We start from the raw sequence: 23458 nt of genomic DNA on the forward strand, positions 1-23458 counted from the left end.
AGATTAAGGGCTCGGACAGAAGCGATGGAGAAGAGTTTTGTCCTTGACCGAAGTCCTCGGCGTCAGGTGCCTCTCTGTGTGCTCCTCGTCTTGCAGGAGGACCATCGTGCTCTGGACCGAGTGCGTCCTCGGGAGCAGGGGGTGCACCTATAAGCTGATTGGCCCCCGCTGACACTCTAAACATTTTCTCTTCTCTCCTCCCACTTTCTGTTTCGGTCTGCCTCCCTCAACGCCACCTCGTTCTCCTATTTCGCCCCCCCCCCCCCCCCCCCCACCCCCTCCTCCCCAAAACCCTATCCCGCTCACCTTCTTACACATACGTAGCCGCCGCTCGTCTCTCTCGTGTCAGCAACGTCCCCAGAGGCGAGCCGGGCAGCGCCTGCTGATGTTTGAAAACGAGAGTGATCCAAGTGGAACAGGAAGCTATTGTGAGCAGGCTTTGGGCTTTAGGCGCAGAGGCAGGCCATAGGTCACATGAAGGCGTTAATGCCCACTCAGCACTTGTGGATTGGTCCTGACTATACCTCCCACCAGCAGCAGCACCCCCCCCCCCCCTCTCTCTCTCTCTCCCTCTGTCTCTCCAAACATAGACCCCACGCCCCCCCCCCCCCCCCGTTTCAACGGTGAACTTTTTATCACTTAGCTCCTTTCTAACCAAACCTCGCCCGTCTGCCGAGGCGCGGGTGGAACCGATCGATAACCATTTGCGTGGTGGCGAGGATTGTTCACACAAGTCTCTAATGAATCTTTGCCCCGGACCAACACATTTCGCAAGTCCACATCGCCTCCGACCGCGCTTAGCCGGCCGCACGGATGCGTGCTCGGGCGACGGGTGAAAAACAAACAACAAAAAAAACAGAAATTGTAAGGAAGAACGGCCTAAATTAGTTTTTTTTTTTTACTTGTTGGCAGCGAAACGGGAAAAGTGGTGCAGTGCTTGCAGCGGAAGTTTTTGGAATAGCAATGAGGGGAGGGTGAACTAGAGGTGACAGTTGGCAGATGAGCCCAGTCCTAACGGTGTGACGTCCTGTTTAGGAAATGTCACAGCCACCCGATAGGGTGAGCAAATAGGAGGCGGGGGGGGGGGGGCGAAATTCCTTCCTACACTCAGCGGGACGGAGGTTTGGGGAACGCGTTGTGTCTGTTGCGGTTTGGGGCGATAGCACTGCAGTACGGTGTAGCTTATAGCAGCTACAGGGGGAGGGAGAGGGAGGGAACACCGAGGGAGAGACCGGGCTACTACTCCAAGTGCTGTGGGTTCAGCCGGTGCCACACATCTACTCAGCCAGTAGCCCCCCCACATCTGTGTTAATACACATCTCACAGCTGTGTGCCGTCAATCTGCCTCCCCCCCCCCCCCCCCCCCCCCCCCCCTTTCAGCACTCCTGACCTGCCCGCTGTTCATTATTCTGATGCTTCGTCATCCCTCCGGTCGCCACGTTCCATCCTTCTGCCCGACATCGGCCAACCTTGGACTTAAAAGTGTGATTTGCACTCAAACCTACCTCCCATCAATTTAGAATAGCAGTGACAACCCCTACCCCCCCCACCCCGTCACCCACTGGCAAAAAAAAGGGCCACTGTGAGGGCCAAAAAAAAGAACACATCCCAAGTAATTATAGTATCCATAGTCATGGCGATGGAAAAAAAAAAGGCATCTCGGAAGGTGCTGGACGCGGAGGGTGGATTGTGCCTCTGGGAATGCCCCCCCCCTCTTCCCCCCCCCCCCACACCAGGTCTGAGGTAACAAGTCCGTCATTAGATAGCAGCAGGGCTGCAACCATGAAGCCTAATGAGCCAAAGAGCTCCGCTGCTGCAGCATGTCCGGCCAGTGCTGAGAGAAGCAGAGAAGCAGAGAAGCAGAGAGGCAGAGAGAGAGAGAGAGAGAGAGAGGCAGAGAGAGAAAAGGAGGGATAGAGAGAGAGAGATCAGCAACTCCCCAGCCTCCCTGTTCCATCTCTTCCTGCATCCTTTTCCTCTGCATATTTTAACAAAAAAAGAAGCTTTATTTCTATCCTTCTTTTAAGACTAGAGGAACGAGAGAAGAGACGAAAAAGGAACGCAGAGGTTGTCTCTGGTTAACTTCTGTCCCAGCGCTGCTGCAGAGCGGTGCATCCCACCCCCCCCCCCCCCCCCCCACCCTGCGACTCCCGGGCGAGCCATGCGGTTAATAACGGATCGCATCCGAAGAGGAGAGAGTGAAGAGACGGGACGGGAGACGCCGAGGGCCCGTCGGGGGTGAACTCCGTCCGCGAGCGGAGGAAGATCATATATTACCTGTCGGATCGGTTTGTTATCGGAGCTGCTCCTCCTCTCGTCTCTCTCCTCCTCTTCCTGTAATGAACAGAGCCATAATGACCTAGAGAGCGCTCCAGCTGCTGCAGCCATCGTGTGTGCCTGGTGCACGCCTGACTCGCTGAATCAGCTTCTATGATTGGGAGGAGGAAGAGGAGGAGGAGGGAGAGGAGGAGGAGGAGGAGGGGGGGGGGGGTTGAGAGCCAGAGTCAGGGAGGGAGGGAAGGAGGGGGAAAAGGAGAGAAATCGGACACGCACACATTCCCATACAAACACAAGTCATACCTTTTTAGAAGAGGAACACGCAGAGGTGACAGGAAGAGCTGCCGTTTAATAAAAGAAGAGAAAAAGGAGAGGTAGAGAGAGAAGAGGGGGGTGGAGAGGGGTTAAACAGAAGAGAAGAGGGGATGGGCTGAGAAGGGTGGAAAAAAAAATCTGCAGCACTCTCCTCTCCATCATGTGCATTCTAAGGGAGAAAGCTGGGAGGATGCCCCTGATCGGTGGAGGAGGCAGAAAGTGTACCAACAGTCCTCCCACTCTGCCTCTTCCTTATGACATCACACACACACACACACGCGCGTCGCCCCAGAGCTTCAGTCGGCTACTGAAATGCGCCTTTTATTATTCAGTGGAACTTTACACAGCAGCTCGGGAGAGGAAGTTTACCAAATAGGTTGAGAGCGGAATTGTGATTGAGGTATTTCAAAAAAACAAAAAAAAACAACAAAGACGTAGCAGAGCCTCTGCGGTAAAAGACAGCTGTACTTTTAATAATCCCCTGTGATCAACGCGACTTTGGTTACCAGAGAGCGACCAGAGACGGGGGACATATCTCTTTTTGGGGGATTTCTGTGAATCTTCGATGAGCGCCTTATGCATTCGTAATAGATCTCCAGGGGTCACCTCTTTGCACAAGGAGAGATCAAGTAGAGAAGCTGCTGCAGTTTATTTTAGGGGGGGGGGGGGCAGAGAGCACGGGACAAACACAGTCGCAGCAAATTAGGGACACTGAGGATCCCCCCCCCCCCCAACGCAGAGGGCTAAGCTGAGCAGTTAGTGCTCTGTGGGAAGCCAAGCATCCGAAGCATGCCTCGGCCCCTGTTGCCGGGCTGCTCCTGTGTCTTGTCTCACCACCTCCCTGACCATATTTAGTCAGGCAGTGCAAAAAATAGTTCCCGCTACGCTCTGCTCCTCTCCTGGCCTCACCTCCCACTTGCAATCTCCCCCCCCCCCCACCCCCCCACCCCTCGGCAGCCGTTGGCTACAGACTCCAGGAAGCCTCCCCTCCCGCGTCCTGCCTATCGATTCCAGCGGCCTGGAAGGAGAGAGGAGCGTTGGGGCCGGCTCTAGCGTCCGCTACCATTTGCTGCGCTATTTTTAGTAGCTCCAAATAAAGTGGTGTCCCGTGCTTCCACTTGGATAATCTTGATTTCCCCCTCTTCCCTGCTTTACATCCTTCACCAGCAGCTCCTCCTCCTCCTCCTCTGATAGCGCCCCTCACTCACTCTTGTGTTTCTTTCCGACCACCCGGCGGTCTCCATCGGTCCTCTTCCCAGAGTAGAGGCCGAAACACGCTGCTCCCGGGAGCTCACCGCTCCACTCGGAGTAACTGCGTGCCCGAGAAAGGGCGGCGAGGGGACGGCTGGGCACGCAGTGCAGAATGCGTGGCGGCAGATATTCCCGTTTTTTAAAATGTATTTATTTATTTTTTGAGGCTGCTTTTTTGATATAAGTGGCCACCTCGCCTCGGAGGCATTGAAAAGTTTGGGCCGCGTGTCGGCTTTCTGAGCTCTCATTAATGTCCTTTTCAAGCTTTCCAGAGGCGCGGCCAATGAGGAATCTGTTTTAATTAGTCGCCCCCATCATGAGGCCCATCTACACCGTACGGAAGAAAAACGTCCTCTATCTATATATATATACCCTACATCTCTCTACGCTCTCCTCGCCTCTCGTACCTCAATGGCGCCGTACGAGACCTCTTGCTGACCCCCCCCCCCCCCCCCTGCTCGCATAGGAGCCGGGCCGCGTTGCGAGCTTGTCGAAGACGCACCGACACCCTCAGTACGGCGCGAACATCTGTCAGTGTGTTTTCATGAGTCACCCGATTCTCCTTTGGCTGATTTTGAAAAGCCTTTTAACAAGCTCCCCGTCATTCTAGCCTCACTCGCGCTTCTATATCGGGCCGTTTTTTTTTTCTTTCATGGTGGTGATCGTGTACCATCAATTTAACTATGCAATTTCATTAATGTAATGTCACTGCAATTTATAGCTGTTCTATTACTAGCTATAACAACTTGGTGGCTGTTACCAGAATTGACCATTTGCGAAGCAAAATGTATTCCAGGTTAATGTGTCTGCTCAAAACGTGACCTTATATGGCGGATCTTAAGTGCAGAAACTGCAGATTTATAAATGGCCACTGAGAATGTCCACCTGTTATTGCCGTGACGTCTCTGTTTACACACCGCTTATAATTGAGTGTCCCAGCCGGCCTTAATTCCCCACTGTACGTAGCTGAACTTACTGTACATGCGCATCTGGACCTGATGCCGCTCACTAATTCCCTCCTCTAGTTGGTTATGGTTTTCGGGCTATCTCCACCCATGGTGCCCACCGCCCGCCCCCCCTCCCCCCTCCCGCATTACTCCCTGTGTGTTTTACATATCCCCATATGGGTCTCCACCCTGCCGGTTCCAGCCACCCAACCCACCAGTTTAATCTCAATTACATCCCGACATCCCTTCTGCCCCCGAAACTCGGCAGCGAGGCTTACACCTTCCCACCGTGATGAATAGCGAGCGCTGAATGTTTGGCCGAGCAGTTAATCGATCAATAAGAAAAGGGTCGACTAATGGATGGGCTTTCTGCCACTGGACGAAGGGGGTGGGGGGAGTGTTTTTCCTCCCAGTGCCTCTTCAGACATATCTAATTTGAAATTTACAAACAATTCTAAAACACATTGTTTGTTCAGAGGACGGAAAAATGCAACATTAATTACGCTGATTCAAAGCAAATGGTAGAAACTGTTAATTTCCTTTTGCTTTATTCATTCAAAAATCTAAATCAAGCGTGATGCAACAACATGAATGATAATTGCTGTAGCCATTCTTGATACTGTTTCCAAATCATCTGTGGTGTCTTTTAAAAAAAAAATTTTTTTACACATTTTAAAATCTCAGATGGCGTTTTTTGTATTTTGCGTGTGACTTAAAGTGACGCAAGGTTAACACACAACCCTCACTAGATGTCCACCATCACTGGGCGTCCCCATGGTGACGCCCAGTGATGGTGGCAGCCTCATGCTGCGAGGATAATTCTCTGCGGCAGGCTTTTGATCAAGATTCTGCAGCGGGACTTGGCCGGTTTCTCACTGATCTCCTGCAACGCAGCAGAGCTAAGGGTGTAACTGCAGCTCAATACCGACTCACAGAGGGGGGGGTATACAATCAATAAATATATATATATATATATATATAGTAGACTGCATTTACAAGTTTTCCTTTTAATCCGTTTAAGAGAGACAGCTTCCAATTAATAAGCCTGTGACGGTTCTTTTATGTCATGTGAGCTCATCCCGTTTGAGCTCACGAGGCGTGGATCCTCTCTGGTCGAAGAAGTTCGGCAGCGGGGATCCTGCCGGGGAAGTCTCAGCCGGTCGGTCTGCTGGTCTTAATTCCACCCTTCGTGGGGGGGGGATTGCAGGTATTTCTAATGAGTCCAGTTTGTGCGTTTTGGGATTTTAAATCTCCACATCCCCCTCGCCAACCCTGGCCTCGCTCTTCTCTCGTCCACCACCCTGCCCCTCCCTCGTCAGCCCTTTACACAGTGCATCATTCTAAGGGGTGAGGCAGCTGAGCGCTGTGAGTAATAAAAGTGATTCATGAATGGGCCAACCTACCTGGGTGCCGTGGGGGGGGGGGGGGAGGGCAGCTAGTGGCAACCAGTCTCTCTGATCCAGCGGCCCATTGTTCCCTACAGCCTCACTGCAGGAGAAGCTCCTCTGATCTTTTAGCCGCGCCTCACCGGCAGCGCGTCTTAAGACGTTAAGGGACACAAACACCCGCGCACTGCAGGGGGCAAACGCTGACGCCCCCCCCCCCTGTAAGACGCTGCTCGGGGTTTGTGTGGCTCTGCTGCCACTCGAGTAGCTGCGTGAGAGGGTATTATTTTGTGACTCTAGTGTGTGCGATATTAGATGTTGGTACACGTGAGGAGAGGCAGATGGACCAACCAACAACCCTCCCCCCCCCGCCCCCCCCGGGGCAGGTGACTAGGTAGGTGTGGGAGCTATGCATGAGTCCCTCTTTTGTCACCATATGCTCTTATGCGTGCAGACATTCACTCACTGAATACGTGGTGGTAGGATATTAAGGCTTTACATGGTGCCGCTGAGGCAGGGTGTCACTTAGGCATAGTGTTTTAGGCTATTGGTGTTTGCGTGTTCATCTTCATATGGCCATTCATTTTGAGATGACAGATTGCAGAGGTGTGTCCGAGTGACCTCTGGAGTCCAGAGAAGTGCACTTGGCGAGTTGCTGGAGGTCAAATCCTTCTGTCGAGCTATAATCAAAACCTACTCTCTGTAGTCTGGAGAGACTGATTCGGGTGATTTCCTTTTTTTGAAATTACACGTGTCTCCTCAGTATTATCCGTTATTATCTCCAGTTCCTCAATTACACTCGGCGTAATGTTGCGGCGGCTCGTTGAAGTGAAACGACTCACTGAAGAGCGTTCCGCGGCAACGCTGGAGAGCTGCGGCATGCCTTGTGACTCGATTTGAAAAGTTGCCCAATCCCAGATGCCCTCCCAGTGTCAACCTCTGTATATGCTGGGACCAGTCCAAGAGACCAGCCAGAGGACAAGCCGATACAAGCCCCAATCCCCCTGTGACCAATCACAACGGCCACACTTCCTCCGAAGGGCCGGGCCAACAGTGGCTTTGAGCCAATAGATAAGCTGAGCTGTGCTGTAATGCTCCGTCTGTCCTGTGGCATGCCGAAACATCGAGTCCTCACTGCAATGTTGCTATAGCACATGTTGGCGGGAGGGAGGGGGCGAGGGTAGCAGAGGGAGGGAGGGAGGGAGGGAAGGCAGGATGGATAGATTGAGGGGAAAGAGAGGAAACAAGGGATCAAGGGGAGGGAGGGAGGGAGGGAGGGATGGGGAGGAATATGTCTCTTTTCTGAAGGGATTCAAGGACATAAAGAGCTTTTGGGAAAGTGACTATAGCATTCAAAGAGAAAAGCTTGCATTGTGAAGGCACTATAACCCCTGACAATATGCTTCTTTTCTCTTCTTTTTTTTTTGCCCACTTGCCAAACCTGGAAAGAGCAGGATTTATCTGTGGCACTTAAAGTGCCTCAGCAATGCAGGTAATAAATATGACAGAGCAAGGTGATCTACTTCCACAGCACAGCTGTCAGGCACCTTCAAGATTCCCTCCTTCCCATTTAAAAACAAATGTAGTTTATCTATTCACTTGATGTATTGGAATAAGTGATATCATTTGTTTTGGTGTTTGATGGTACTTTAACATACGCGATGGCACTTTGGTTTGTGTTTTTTTATGGAATAATTAGAAGCATTTTGCATATTTCTTAGTTGCTAAAACATCACAAAGCCCATCTACGTACATTTGTATAAATTTGGTCATCGAGTGTGATTTGATTACTTCAGAAGTACTTCAGAGAGATGGACTTTGTATAATATGGATAACACACTTGGGTATTGATTAAGGACATTAATTAGATATGTCTGCTTCCTGCTGAGAGCCACGTCCAAGCCGACGCTCACAGCTACACGGAGCTTAGCCGTTGAATAATGCAGACCACGTTACCTTGGTAACCCAGTACCGACCCCAAAGTCGGCGGATGCAGCGTGACAGGTCAGGGACGACGAGGATCTTTGGTTCTTTGTGTCGTCCGCTGTGGTTGTCTCTTTTGAAAAGATGAAGAAAAACATTGCATAGTAGCTAACGTGAGAGAAAACTCTCATAACACAATCTATGGAATGTTGGACCCGTGTGGAATACGTGTTCCAGGTTTCCATGGAGCCGGCGTGATCAATAGTGCATTCATTTAAAGGACCATTCCCCCACCCGTATCAGGTTGGTGCTCCGGGTCGTTTCGATGCCTAGGGGAGCCAGTGGCTGGTGCAGGGCCCTTTTGATCCCTATTCTCCCCCCCCCCCCCCCCCCCCCTGCAAACAATAGACTTGAATTACCAAACCGTTGCGTCCGCCTCAGCTTCTTCCTCTGCGCGTGTGCATAGAAGTCGGAAAATTCTGACTGTTCGGCGGGCATTTGTGGAAACTTATTTGTGTCACTTTGGATCCGTTCTGCCAGTTACTACGGGAGGACGTGAGCGCACAATCGAAGGACCTTCAGCGCGGCCCGAGAGTCCAGCCCGCCGCCCCCTTGTTTACGGCTCCGTACCCAGCTGTCCAGTACGGCACATGACGACGTTATTTTCAACGGGCAGGAGTCGGATTTTTGTTTCACGAAAAACTGAAAAAAAGGGAACTTCGTGACCACAAAGCCTGAGCAGTTTTCTCAGTCCCGGTTGGCGAGTCACTGCCGGTCAGAAATGAAACGTTGCCTTTCTAGATAAGAAGGCATTGAGATTCTGCTGGGTGGGGGGGCTAAAAACTTGAGATGCTAATTGCCGAGGAAGTTAGAAACGCAAGTATACGTGTTGTAGCATCACAAAGTGGGGCGAGGACGTTTTTGCTGAACGTATGAAGAAAAAAAAAAAACATACATTTAAGTCAAACAATATCTGGGATATATTGCTTTGTCAAAAGTGAATGGGTTCCCCTTATTCTAAATTCTGTGATTCACTTTGTTTGTGGGAGTGAGAACACGAGTTGCAGATGTCTCTCTCTCTCTGCTCTGTTAGCGGCTGGTTGTGCGGCGCCCGGGCAGTTGTGACAGCAACGAGAGGCCAGTGTGTGTGTCTGTGTGTGTGTGACAACACACCCGACAACTTTCATTTCCTCCGCCTCGGTTTGTTCACTTTGTCCCGCGTCAAGTCGAGCGTTCAAAGTGCTTTTACCGAGCCGCCCGTCTCAGTTTTGGTGTTTGCACATCGCAGGTCATCGCACGTCCTCAGTCGACCACTCGCGAGTCACTTTCATACAGCAGGTTGATTACCCTTCAGTTCAATTCATATTTGCTCAAATATCCCCAGACCTGCATCCGGACAAAAAAAAAAAAAAACATGCATGCACGTTATTCCGTTACGATCGCTGTCTGTGTGTAAAGTGATGCTCGGTAACTACATACACTCACCGGCCACTTTATTAGGTACACCTGTCCAACTGCTCGTCAACACTTAATTTCTAAGCAGCCAATCACATGGCGGCAACTCAGTGCATTTAGGCATGTAGACATTGTCAAGACAATCTCCTGCAGTTCAAACCGAGCATCAGTATGGGGAAGAAAGGTGATTTGAGTGACTTTGAACGTGGCATGATTGTTGGTGCCAGAAGGGCTGGTCTGAGTATTTCAGAAACTGCTAATCTACTGGGATTTTCACGCACAACCATCTCTAGGGTTTACAGAGAATGGTCCGAAAAAGAAAAAACATCCAGTGAGCGGCAGTTCTGTGGGCGGAAATGCCTTGTTGATGCCAGAGGTCAGAGGAGAATGGCCAGACTGGTTCGAGCTGATAGAAGGGCAACAGTGACTCAAATAACCACCCGTTACAACCAAGGTGGGCATAAGAGCATCTCTGAACGCACAGTACGTGGAACTTTGAGGCAGATGGGCTACAGCAGCAGAAGACCACACCGGGTGCCACTCCTTTCAGCTAAGAACAGGAAACTGAGGCTACAATTTGCACAAGCTCATCGAAATTGGACAATAGAAGATTGGAAAAACGTTGCCTGATCTGATGAGTCTCGATTTCTGCTGCGACATTCGGATGGTAGGGTCAGAATTTGGCGTCTACAACATGAAAGCATGGATCCATCCTGCCTTGTATCAACGGTTCAGGCTGGTGGTGGTGGTGTCATGGTGTGGGGAATATTTTCTTGGCACTCTTTGGTTCCCTTGGTACCAATTGAGCGTCGTTGCAACGCCACAGCCTACCTGAGTATTGTTGCTGACCATGTCCATCCCTTTATGACCACAATGTACCCAACTTCTGATGGCTACTTTCAGCAGGATAAAGCGCCATGTCATAAAGCTGGAATCATCTCAGACTGGTTTCTTGAACATGACAATGAGTTCGCTGTACTCAAATGGCCTCCACAATCACCAGATCTCAATCCAATAGAGCATCTTTGGGATGTGGTGGAACGGGAGATTCGCATCATGGATGTGCAGCCGACAAATCTGCGGCAACTGTGTGATGCCATCATGTCAATATGGACCAAACTCCCTGAGGAATGCTTCCAGCACCTTGTTGAATCTATGCCACGAAGAATTGAGGCAGTTCTGAAGGCAAAAGGGGGTCCAACCCGTTACTAGCATGGGGTACCTAATAAAGTGGCCGGTGAGTGTACATTGTTTTATAGGTGATGATGCTGTTCAGCGATATAGTGCACGTGATTTAGGTCTCTTTGTTTGAATATAATCTGCATGTCCCTGCTTTTATATTTTTATGTCAGCTCTGACTTTTGTGTTAAGAGATGTGTATTATGACTATTACGGCCGGTGCAGAAATGAGAATGAGGCATTTTCAAGGTGTTGAGGAGAATAAAGTGCAAAGGAAGAGTAGCACGGGGAGATAATTGGGTCATCTCGAACCAATGGGACATTAAGGCACCATTGGGCTCCTCTGCCCCCTTCTTCATGAGTTGCCATGAATCAGGACACCCATAATACCAGGTAATTTAGGGCTGATTAAATCTTAGCCTTTATGGGCCCTCACATACTTCCCAAATAGACAGGCAACTATACCCGAGACGTTCGGAAATGCACCCGGTGTCAAGGCACAGAGTGACAAGCAGAATATGATAGAAATGCACCTGCTGTCCGGCTTCCCCCTTTTATGCAAATGGTCCTTAATAAAAGCGTGCTCACTCAGGGGCCTCAGGTACAGGTAGGCAGAGGAAGGTCACATTGTAGGGGAGATATTCTCTTCACGGCATGTTAATGAAACCCCCCCCCCCCCCCCCCCCCGCCCTTTTTTCTTTTTCTTCACACTGAGCCGAGCCGGCTGGCTCCTCGGCTCTCTGCTGCATTGTTGGCCCGGACGCTTTCTGTTTGTTTACTTCTTGCGAGGCGGCCGTGACAAGGTGAACTCGCAGTCGCGAAAACGGCCTCTTTTAAGATGCGTAAAATTTAAGTTTTACGCCTCCATCCCTCCCAGCTGCCATCCGACTTAAGGGCTGCGTGCCTCCCAAACCTTTCACACATGAAGGAGTGTGAATGAGAGGTGCGGGGGTTCCTTTTTAGATGTTGTGTGTTGCATTCATGAATGATTTGTTGCATGCGGGGGTTTCACTATTTCAAAGGACCCGGACGTATCGATCCGGTCTCTCTCCGATGAGCTGACGCCTCGTGTATTATATCGCCTGAGGTTGTCTCGGCTTCGACTAGAGGCCTCACACTCGCCAGCTTTCTTTCCCCAAAACCGTGTCAAATGTTTCATCAGCGGATGGATCAATATATGCTTCTCCTCCGATAAGAAGCTCTGGTGGAAGTTAGTAAGTGGACCTTGAGTTTAGTTTGTATTCCAACTTTATATTTGCTTGAACATTATGGTTATTGTAATTTATTTCCCAAACATAAGTGGCCCCTTTTGGCAACTCCTCTCCGACGCAGAGCCCTCTTTCCTGGAGCTCCAAGCCTTAGTTAATGGATGGCGGCATGCCAAACACGTCGCCACATCAGAGTAACCATATGTTTGTGCGCAGCCATTAATCTCTGGATGTTGACCGTTCCCGCTTTGCCCCGTCCTACACGACTCGCCGTCCCCCCCAACGACTCTCACTTCCTGTTGTAATAACCTCTCTCACACACACACACACACACACTTCCGCTGTCTTACATACAGTAACAAAGTGCAGCACACACAACAGTGTGTGGAAGAGCGTCGTGGTCAAAGACCAATTGACAACAGGCCCCGGTGTGGCTCTCCTGAAGGACCCTTGAGATGGCTCACAGGGTGACCCAGTTCCATCACGCTCCTCCCCCCCCTTTGCTCGTTTGTTTTAAAGTTCAGATCCGTTGCTGTAGATATCGGTGTCCTTCTCAGTAGCAGACGACCCGAGTCGTCTTAAGCGTTAACTGCCGGGGTCAAGTCTATGTGCAGCCTGAGCTGACCGGACTCGTTCTCTCTCTCTCTCTCTCTCTCTCTGTGCCCCCCCTCCCTCACAGCCAACATCAAGGGGCGGGGGTGGGAGGAGCTTCTCTCATAACCCCTCGGCCTCTGTTGGCGTCGTCTACCCAAGATATTAAAAAATACAACGACCATATCTCTTGGTTCTTTATTCACTCACTGTTTTTTCTGCCTTTACAGCAAATAGCTGAGCTGCAATGCAGCAGTACCCGTATGGGGCATTAATATTAATGTCCTCCCATCTTGCCCGGCGTGGCAATGAGCCTGTCAGTCTAGGCTGCTATTGGAGGGGCAAACACCTGCCCAGCACTCAAGTGCCTGCTTCTGTCACTAGAAGGCGCCGGTCTGCCCGTGTAGTGTTGCAGGCGTGCACTTATTGGCTAGTGGTTCGACATATAGGAGAGTTTTCCAGCCAATCCGGAACGCACAAATGTTACACATTGCACCAATAGAAGGAAGAAAGAACAAAGGCTCCATGTGGCACAATTGCCCTTCATTTGGATGGAAACTGTTGTAAAGAAAAGAGAACTGCATTCCAGTAATGTTTATTTCAGTGGTAATAATAAAGCTACAAGAGGGCCGTTTAACCACTGGGAAGGAGTTTTATGTCGTAGCTACAGGCAAGAATATGATGTAGCAAGGTCCTTTCTTGAATAATCTGCTTGTTTAAGTCTGAACTCATACCCAGTGGGAGCACTGTGAATGAAATTACCCCCCCCCCGCCCCTCTTCCGAGATGCTAAATCTACAGTATGCAAGCAAAACAACTCTAACAAAGGCGACACACATTGAATGTGAGATTAGGCAGAGTGGGTGCGGTTGCGATCTCTTTTAAGCAGTGCGTCGCTGCATTAAGTGATTGAAGATGGCTGCAAGCAATGCAGGTGTGTGTGTGTGTGTGTGTGTGTGTGTGTGTGTGTGTGTGTGCATGTGTGCGTAAGCCTCTGTGCAATGGGAGGGAGGGAGGGAGAGCGGGGGGGGGGGCTTGGATCAGTGTGCTGAGCTGTTCATTGCTGCAGCAGTACACCAGCCCCGGATCTCTGTCCGTACAGAGGTGCTGACTCCCCCCCCCCCCCCCGCCCCTCCTCCTCTCTCCTTTCCTCAAGAGGGTGTGCTGATGATGCTCTCTTTCATTGCCTCCACAAGGAGGGAAACGAGATGTAGGTTTAGCAGAAACCCGCAGGGGGGGGCGAGGGGCTTGGTTTGCATTTCTTCCTCTTTTTTTTTTTTTCCCCCGATGGCGTGCAGCTTTTCATTGATCGCGTGGGCTGTGGCCTTCCTCCTCTGAGCTTCAACCCATTTCCTCCCCGTCTACCTTTCTGTGTGCAAAACACCCAACACCCTGGTTGGTGCACGCATGGGGGGGGGGTGGACTTATCAAAGTGTCGCAGTTCAAAGAAATGCACTGAATAAACATTCAGGGTTAATCGAGGTCGGAAGTGTTCCCTCAAGTGTTGCAGCTTTAATGCTCTTTGACGGTACGTTGTGTCCCTTCACTAAGGACACGACACGCGTGGAGTTCAGGGTTGCGGCTTTAGCGCGTCTTGTTTTATATTCCGTGGCGCTTGCAGTAATTGAGGAGGCTTTTGTTTGACATCGCATATCCTCGATTGATGAACTGGTTATACACTACATTACGGATGCGTCTCATTTAATTTTTTCTCGTGTAGCATACGCCTGGATGTGTGCCGGGGGAGGGGGGGGGGGGCTAAAGCAAGAAAAGGAGGAAGCGAGGTAGAGGTCAGGGGTGAATATGATGGTTTAGTCAAACACTAAACCAAGGAATTTTTTATTAGTTCCCCCCCGATCTGATAAGGAATGGAAGCGTGCATGTCTTTTCACTAGTACACCAGAACCCTCTCTTTTGCAATGACGAAGAGGACGTGACAGTCGGCCTCCCCCACTGTGATTCCCTCTCAGTCTTCCTCCCCGCGCGGTTGCCTTTGCAGTCACTTCTCGCCGTGGCAGGCGCCCTCTAAATGACCTTGGATGGCACAGAAGTGACTGGAACAATGGATTCCCCCCCCCCCCCGTTCACACCCTGTCTGTTTGTTTCCCACGTGTAATTTAGTCACCTACCAATAATAGGGGGAAAAGTGGCTACCTGACGAGATGATAGAGACAGGTACTCTGAAATAACACACGGTTCTGTAGTATCGCTCAAAGCTCCATGTAAATAACACCCTGCTTGGGAAAGCACCTCCTCCCTAACTTGATTTAGTATTCTCATCCCTGTGTGTGAAAATGGGACATGCTCTGCTGTGCGAGTGTGTGTGTGTGTGTGTGTGCGCAATACGCCGCGTATCAGCAGTACAGACAGCGCCACGTGTTTGCTTTCCAGCAGCCTGTGTCTGGCCCCCGGCTACGATACAGTGCACCAATGCAGTCAGTCACACGTACATGCATTTCAGCAGTTTACCTCCCAAAACATCCTTTATCTTTTCCGTGCCTTCTACCTGTCGTGCTTCATGCTCGGGACACTCAAACACTCGCGCTTATTGTTCCCCTGTGCAGCGCCATGCGCGTGCTCCTATCCAAGCTGCCGAGGCCCTGGATCGTGGACGAGAAGAAGGACGACGGTTACACCGCACTGCACCTGGCTGCCCTCAACAACCACGTGGAGGTGGCGGAGCTGTTGGTGCACCAGGTAACAACATAAATAACTGATCTTCAATGCATGCTTAACGCCCCCCGACCCCCCCCCGACCCGCCCCCTTTTTGTTTACAGTAACAAGCCCGGAGCAAAGCTGCATCAGATCAGCCTGAACTTCTGTCTTTCCCCGCCCACAGACCATTAAGAGACATTCCCCTGCTCTCCCTGCAGCCAGCCAGCTGTAGACCAGTTGAAGCCGCTATAAGTGCCTTTTTTTTTTATTGAATCCATACGCTTCACAAAGCCTCGGGGGGTATTTTTTAGTGCTTTTGGGCCTTCCTATCCTTCTCCTCCTGCAATCATAGGTTCATGCTCTTTTCCCTTCTGAGATTGCAGGTTTAACTGTCTCTCTCTCTCTCTCTCTTTCTCTCACACACACACACACACACACACACACAAGAGTTTACGGCAGAAGTCACCTGACCGAAGCAGGATCTGGGTTAATTTGGATATGGTGCAAAGCAGCGATGCTGCTGCAACATTCCAACGCATGAACGCTCGCTGCGCATGCTACCTTCCAGCGGGGACGGCCTTTCTTCCCGAGCCTCTGCAATGTGCTGTTTTTTTGCAGTGATGGCTCAGCTTTCTATTCAGTTATTGCACCACACTACAAGGTGCACTGCAGATTCCCTGCCAGCCAGCCAGTCAGTCTTATTACTTGGGGATTTCACACACCGCCTGATCACAATGCTCATCTTCCCTGCACATCTATTCAGCCGAGGTGTTCGCAATTGGAAGTGACAATCACATACGGCGTTATTGTAGGATGCGGGGTTTTTTGTGTTTTGTTTTTTTTTCAAACCCCCTTGGTGACACTTAGTTGGTCGACAGGGTTGAAGGAAGGAGGGAAGGTTCTGTGGCACATGAAGCCTGAACGGTTGCCTCAATCTTTTTCACGTGCTGAGCAATTTATTCTTTTTTCATTTATCTTTTGTTCCAGTTTATTGTATCACATTTTTTTGCCGCAACATAGCAACACATAACATGTCCAAATGTTTATTGTGTGTTTCCCCCCCACCCCCCTCTCACTTCAAGGGCAATGCCAACCTGGACATCCAGAACGTCAACCAGCAGACGGCATTGCACCTGGCAGTGGAGCGCCAGCACACCCAGATAGTCCGGGTTAGTGGACCCTGTGTTTCTTTCCTTTTATTGGTCTCCTACTTCATTTTCTCGGTATCTCTCAATCAGTTTCTCATTCTGTATTAAACACAAGAGGGAGTAGAACAGCCTCAGTGGAGGTCCATATTTAATTCAGACCGGTGGACATCCTGCCGCTGGATGTGCTCCCGCTTCAGATTAATGCCGTGTGGGGTGTGGGGGTGTGGGGGGGGGGCTCCTCTCTGGGGAAGCGTCTCTCGGAGAGCCTTTCGCTGTGGTATTGGATTGAGATTGCCACGTTGCCATCTTGTGGACTCGAGACAAAATGCACTCCATAACTGTGGAGTTCACAGTCTGCAGAAACCTTAAAGGATCATCGCCGAGGGGGCTTTCAGAACGGCCGCCGTGTCACATTTCTTTTTCCAGAGTCTCTGTCCTACTGTTTTGTGTGAGCTTCTTTCTTGGGGCGTGTCTCTTCACAGCTGCTGGTGCGGGCAGAGGCCAAGCTCGACGTGCAGGACAAAGACGGGGACACGCCGCTCCACGAGGCACTGCGTCACCACACTCTGTCCCAACTGCGGCAACTCCAGGATATGCAGGACGTCAGCAAAGTGGAGCCCTGGGAACCCTCCAAGAACACAGTGCGTATTCATCCATTATTAACCTCACTGTTCCTCCCGGATCACATGCGTTTGCTCGGGTCGAGACTCCTGGAGGTGTCGTAAGGAATCAAGGTATTAAATTAAAATGAAACCGCAAACGGAAAACCCTCCAAGGCCGGGGTATTCATCAGGAATTATGGCACCTCATTATCCAATCGGCCGGTGTGACTCCCGGGTGTATTTGCAGGTACGCGCGAGAATGTAAGAACTTTAGATTACCTGCCACGGCTTTAGTGCTTCCTTTTTAAAGGGCTCAGTTTAAAGTTTAAAAACGTGTTCCATTTATTTTCTATACGAAAAAAATGCTTCCATTACCCCCTTTTCTCTCTTCCAGTTGAGGGTCTGGTTATTACCTGGCACAAAACACTTGGAAACACCACGAGGCACCTGTGTATTTCAGCCCAGAGGCACACACAAACATTTTCGCTTTAATGGGATTATGAGCGCAACCCGCCATGACCAATGGCCACTTAGGTTTTAGTAGTCTTATAATAACTCATCTGAAAAAAGGCTAAACACATGATTTCTTTTTTTTCTTTTTGGTTTTACTTTGGGAGCAGGGTCCTAATTCTACATTAATTAACACTAATCAGACACATCACACATATTCAAGTGAGGTGTATTTCAGCCTGAAAGAGTTATTCCCGTCTCCATGTTAACACCACATCCCTAATCCCTAAAGGGGTGTTTAAGGCTACAAGGGCCCAGCCGCAGCTTCAGACTCACCTGCCTTTGATTGGCTAATTAATGTCGATCTCGCGTTGTGACTCAATCTCGGGACTCCCTTTTTTTCTCTTTGTGTCTTTTGTGCGAGGAGACACACCGGTCCCGCCGGATTTCCACCTGAAGACCACGTCTCTTGTCCAAAGTGCCCGGTGCACTTCTGATCTATCTGTTTTTGTGCGCGTCTGTCTGGCTCCCCTGCAGTTGATCATGGGCCTGGGCACCCAGGGGGCAGAGAAGAAGAGTGCGGCATCCATCGCCTGCTTCCTGGCAGCTAACGGAGCGGACCTGACCATCCGTAACAAGAAGGGCCAGTCCCCTCTGGACCTGTGTCCAGACCCCAGCCTCTGCAAGGCTCTGGCCAAGTGCCACAAAGAGAAAAGCAGGTAAACATCGCTTGAAGGGAACCGCTTTGACATTTTCGGAAATACACCATTTTGATTTCTTTCCGGGGGGTTGGCTGGGGAGATCAATACAAATCTCAGGCCCGTCAGTTAAATATGAAGCCAGTCGGCGCCGCTACGCGTACAAACCCGGGAAACAGGGGAAACCGGCTTCTGTTTATTGTAGGGCCGAAGCCTCTGGGTGTAATGACGTGCCGGGGCGGTGGGTGAAAAAGATCGATCCACTAGCACGTCCGAAGCTCAATCGTTCCTTTTGTGGGTTTTTACTGCGGTTTACTTTTCACTGATTTTATTTATTTAGTTTGCTTTTCACTTATATGTGGCCAAATAAAAAAAGAACTATTAAATCAAACCGACATCACCATTTTTCTGAAAAGTCTTAAAATCAAGAAGACTATTTTCTTACACCCAGCCATAAAAAACATGAATCTAAACGTTTTTTTTTTATATTACATGTCATTTAGCTGACGCTTTTATCCAAAGCGACTTGGGACAAGTGCATTTCAACCATAAGGATACAAACTCAGAAGATATTTATTACCCCATACTGACAAAATCGTCAAAAATCGTATTGATTTTCCTCCTTCTTCCCGCTGCTCCAGCGGCCAGGTGGGCACCCGCAGCCCGTCCCAGAACAGCAACATCGAGTCCCTGGACGAGTGCATGGTGTGTTCGGACCTGAAGAGAGACACTCTGTTCGGGCCCTGCGGACACATCGCCACCTGCTCCCTGTGCTCGCCCCGCGTCAAGAAGTGCCTCATCTGCAAGGACCAGGTCCAGTCGAGAACCAAGGTACCGGAGTTAGCATCCGACTGCCCGTACGCGGCAAACACCAGCCGGCGCCGGGGAGCTGACGCTTTTATTACCCCCCCCCCCCCCCCCCCCCCTGCAGATCGAGGAGTGCGTGGTCTGCTCTGACAAAAAGGCAGCCGTGTTGTTCCAGCCCTGTGGTCACATGTGCGCTTGTGAGAGTGAGTTCAAACCTCGGCATCTTTCCGTGAATTGAAGGCGGCGTGTGTGTGTGTGTGTGTTGTGTGTGTGTTGTGTGCGTGTGTGTGTGTGTGTCTGACCGCAGTGTGTTCTGTTCCTCACCAGACTGTGCCAGCCTCATGAAGAAGTGCGTACAGTGTCGGGCTGTAGTTGAGCGCCGCACTCCTTTTGTTCTGTGCTGTGGAGGGAAAGGTATGGAGGATGAGGCCGCTGATGATGATGATGATGATGATGATGATGATGATGACCGTAGTGAGTGAAACTTCCACACGTTCCTTTTTAATTCCACCTTACTTTCCTTTTTTCCCTCTTTCTTTTCATGTTTCCAATTCTGTTGTTTTATAACTGCTTTAGCCTTTTTTATATTTTGCTGTGTTGCTGACTTGCTAATGCATTTAATTATTTTGTTTGCATCATTAATACATTGTTTTGTTTTTTGTTCCTCCTTGTGTACAAATTCAAGTCCCAAGTCGATCGTACTTACTAGATCTGGCATGTTTTAATCAAGGCAATCGTTTAGATCATTTAAGAAAATCTATTTTAAGTGGACTCTCAGAAACCATTTCTAAAGTTTTGCTGATCAATATAATAATTTCCTCATACACAGACATCCGGATTTCTGTGACCTCTTAAAGTGTATGCTAGGCCACCTGTAGTAATAATTAATATACAAGATATATATGCATATAAATACCAATATAAATGTGAAAAACAACTATTATCAAGCACGATTTTCAGTTGCACCCATGTGCTGAAAGTCATCAGCCTTAGCCATGAATAATGATCAATGTAGTGGTAAATATGTTTGTTTGGTTGCATTCACAATCCATCCTCTTGCCTCCAAGTCGAACACAGTGTTTTATTGCCCGTGACCTTCTTTCAGTGGTGCATCTCACCAGTGGTCACCTCCTATTGTAGGTTCTCTCTGTATTATACAGACCCAGACCCTCATACTCTCATGCAATGGGCAGCATTGATAGTTCAACTCCCTTCGTCCCCGTAAAGCCGACCGTAGATGCCTGGTATGCCAAAGCAAATCTAATGCGCGAAACTCAATTGGCTTTGATTGACACTTCTCTGACGTGACGCGCTTTTTTTTTTTTTTAAAGGTCGAAAGGTAAAAGCATTTCGAACTGGTGCTCCGCGTTGAAAAGAACGAGAACAACTAGCCGCCACGCAGTCAGACCACATAGCCCACTCAGACGAGCCTCTATTTCCCCGCTCTCTCTCTCTCTCGCTCGCTGTTCACTGTTTCCAGCTTGCTGGCTTTTTCTTCAAAGTCTTTCTCTGAACCTCCCTTAGAGGCTGTAGTGAGTAGTGTCAGTCCCCTGGGCCAGCTGTTGAGCTGGCAAGGACGGCCCCCGCTATAACGATGTGACTGGTTATTCCCAGCAGGGAGCTCTAACACTATGGCAGGGGGGTCGCAGGATCTTCTCCAGCCCAACAATCTGGCACTAAGTTGGTGTAAGTATACCTCCATGATCCCCCCCCCTCCCTTATCAGACCCTTTTCCCAAAGAGCTCCCCCCCCCCCCCCTCCCCCAGTGCTGCCCTGGCCCCAGCTCCCCTCCCCTTACACCCCCCCCCCCCCCACCCCTTCCTCTTGCTTTTACAGTGGCATACACACACACACACACACACAGAGGAAATGCTGATACAGAGTATTTGTGACAAGAGTCGCATCTCCGGCAGATGTTTGCCCGTCTGGAATGAAGTCCACGACGATAATTAGCTTAGTGTTCGCGTCCGTTCATATTTCAGTTTGTGTTTCTGAATAAAAGCCATTTAGAAATGAATGCAATGCCCTCGTAGGCTGCCACAGCGCAGTGTGTTTATATTGCGTTATTTCCACCCTTGTTTGTAAAACACAGGTTTTTAACACAATCTGGCTCATTTTGGGATGGCGAGGTCGGTGTGGCTTGCATTTCACTTTTATTTTCCACTTTATGATATAGTTTTATCATTACAAGGAAGGCTGAAGTTTGGTTTGGCCTCTGGCGCCGACCTCTTGATCTGTTTGGTCTCTCTGCCGGCAGCTGAGTTCCCTTTTTCTTTCCCCCTCAACATGTCTGCGTGTGCCGCCGTGTCCTCGCAGCCAGCGGAAACATCCCGGGTCTGCAGAGAGACAAGGACAACACGAACGTCAACGCTGACGTGCAGAAGCTGCAGCAGCAGCTGCAGGACATCAAGGAGCAGGTGACCAACCGCTCATGTCTTTAATGTCTCTTTTTATTAAGGTTAAAGAAGAAAGTGTGTGACTGGACGTAGACGGGTGATAAGCAACCCCCTGAGCAAGGCCCAAAACCCCTCGACTGCTCAGTAGTAGTGTGTGTGTGTGTGTGTACATATGCTGCATGCATGCGTTGTTTTTGACAGCTGAGTGACGTCATCCCAACGCAAACATGACCTGTGATTTGCAGACGATGTGTCCGGTGTGTCTGGACCGGCTGAAGAACATGATCTTCATGTGCGGCCACGGCACCTGCCAGCTGTGCGGGGACCGAATGAGCGAGTGCCCCATCTGCCGCAAGGCCATCGAGCGCCGCATCCTCCTTTACTAGTCACCCCCCCCCCCCCCCCCCCCACCTCCCACACCTGCCCCCCCCCCCCCCCCCCCCCACAGACTGTCTGTCTCTCTCAAAGCGCCCGCAAAGCCACAATCGCACCAGCTGCCGCCGCCGCCGCTGCTCGCCATCTCTACAGCACCCGAGTCAGTAGGCCGGCCGAGGGCGTCCTTGCGAGTCTTATCGGACTGTTATCCCCCCCCCCCCTCCAGTCGCGCTGCTTTTTTCAGGACTGCACAGGAGGCGACGGAGACGTCCCCCCCCCCCCCCCCCCCCCCCCGCCTACTTCCCTCTGATGGAAAGTTCTCGCAAGTTTTATTGTATCCGTACATCTCAATCTCCGAATAGCAGGTCTGTGACTCGTTACCGTCTGCACCGCTCCGGGGGTCCGGCGAGGCCCCACGCGGCGCCGCTGTGACAGACTGTCCCCGCCATTAGAGACCAGGTGTTGGCAGTTTTCCGTCAGGGTAATATCTCTTTTCCGCACTGACTGTGGTTGACCCCCCCCTGGCTCATTTATAAAAAAACTGATGGAGTTGTAGCAGCTGCCAGGAAGCACAGCGCCCCGTATTCTGCTAACCGGGCTGCACCACGATCCGTGGCGACAAAAACACGCCCCCCTTTTTTTGGCTGTGAAACACACAGCGGCCGCGTAGCGATTCAACAGCCACACACACACGCGCACACGCACACACACACACACACACACACATTGAGCTTGTGTCCAGTGATCAGCCCCTGTTTGTTGTACACACAGACCCACACGATGCAAACACTCGTCACAACTTGATGTTGCAAACTATTGAGACTCGATCGTCACATGAACGATTCGATGAGCAGTGCTAATTTACCATTGACAACGCTGTGCCATTTTGCTTCCAAAAATGTTACTTGTTAAATAACTTGGGGGTATGGGGAGAAGGTGCTCTTTATCTTGTATTACTTTTTTTTTATTATTTAAGTGTATCAACATTTCAAAATTCACATTGATTTGAGCACGAGAGTACAATCTATTAAAACACTAAGATGGAAATGTAGAATAAATTATTTTGTATCGCTGCCCAAAAAATAGGATTTATAGGTAAAACTGACTTCCTAACATGTAGCCTCAAAATCTCTCTCTAATGTTCTGCTTCAATATTAATGTGGAGATAAATTTGTGTAGTTTCCTGTTTGCTTTTTGTTGCAATATCTTTCTGGCGATCATCAGTAGGAGCATTATTTTTTTTCTCTATCTGAAATAGATCTCTGTAGGCCGAGCTGGTTCATTTCATTTCCGAAACAGATAAAAAAAAAAAAAGACATTTTGTTGTCAAAAGTGTCCAGTATGTTTTCATCAGTGTTTTATTTGGGAGGAAAGCTAATGGTTTTATAAAGACAGAACTGCCTTACCTGTTTTCAAAGGCAGTGGAGACTCGCTGTGTGGCGACTTGCATCCGCATAAGAGCATTTCTTTTTCTCTTTCTTTTTCCCTTACCTCTTTGGACTGAAAGCAACTTTTTTTTTTGAGTAAGGTTTTGACTCTTTTCCATTGATCATGATAACACTTAAAAAGCTAGAAGCACTAATACGCTTTATGTTAGTGTTGTCTCGTTATGGTTGTTATGAAAAAAAGCCTATTTTGTACTTTATTTTCAATACCTGTGACTGTCCTGTTGGAAATGTATCAGTAGTATTTTCTTTGGCATGAATGTTTGACATATGCAGTACGACATGTATCATGGAAACCGTTCAGTCTGTATTGCTAATAAGTGCTTTTAAAACAACCATATAGCTGAAATA

General features: G+C 49.7%; 1 protein-coding gene across 8 annotated transcripts in view; it reads left to right on the plus strand.

Annotated features, from left to right (window-relative positions):
• mib1 (MIB E3 ubiquitin protein ligase 1) overlaps nucleotides 1–21690 on the plus strand; it is a 37491-nt gene extending 15801 nt beyond the window's left edge. Inside the window, exons 13-22 of one of the 8 annotated variants that reach the window (XM_037458215.2) lie at nucleotides 15095–15227; nucleotides 16269–16355; nucleotides 16817–16975; nucleotides 17924–18105; nucleotides 18726–18915; nucleotides 19016–19094; nucleotides 19219–19365; nucleotides 20509–20577; nucleotides 21208–21308; nucleotides 21533–21690. In XM_037458215.2, coding sequence (XP_037314112.2) covers nucleotides 15095–15227; nucleotides 16269–16355; nucleotides 16817–16975; nucleotides 17924–18105; nucleotides 18726–18915; nucleotides 19016–19094; nucleotides 19219–19365; nucleotides 20509–20577; nucleotides 21208–21308; nucleotides 21533–21673 — 1288 coding nt within the window. In that variant the 3' untranslated portion in view covers nucleotides 21674–21690. The other 7 variants (XM_037458216.2, XM_037458217.2, XM_037458218.2 and 4 more) reach the window with 7 other exon arrangements.
• The last annotated feature ends 1768 nt before the right edge of the window (nucleotides 21691–23458 follow it).

The sequence above is a fragment of the Pungitius pungitius genome, chromosome 15 (genome assembly GCF_949316345.1).
Source record: "Pungitius pungitius chromosome 15, fPunPun2.1, whole genome shotgun sequence".
In the NCBI taxonomy this organism is placed as follows: Eukaryota; Metazoa; Chordata; class Actinopteri; order Perciformes; family Gasterosteidae; genus Pungitius; species Pungitius pungitius.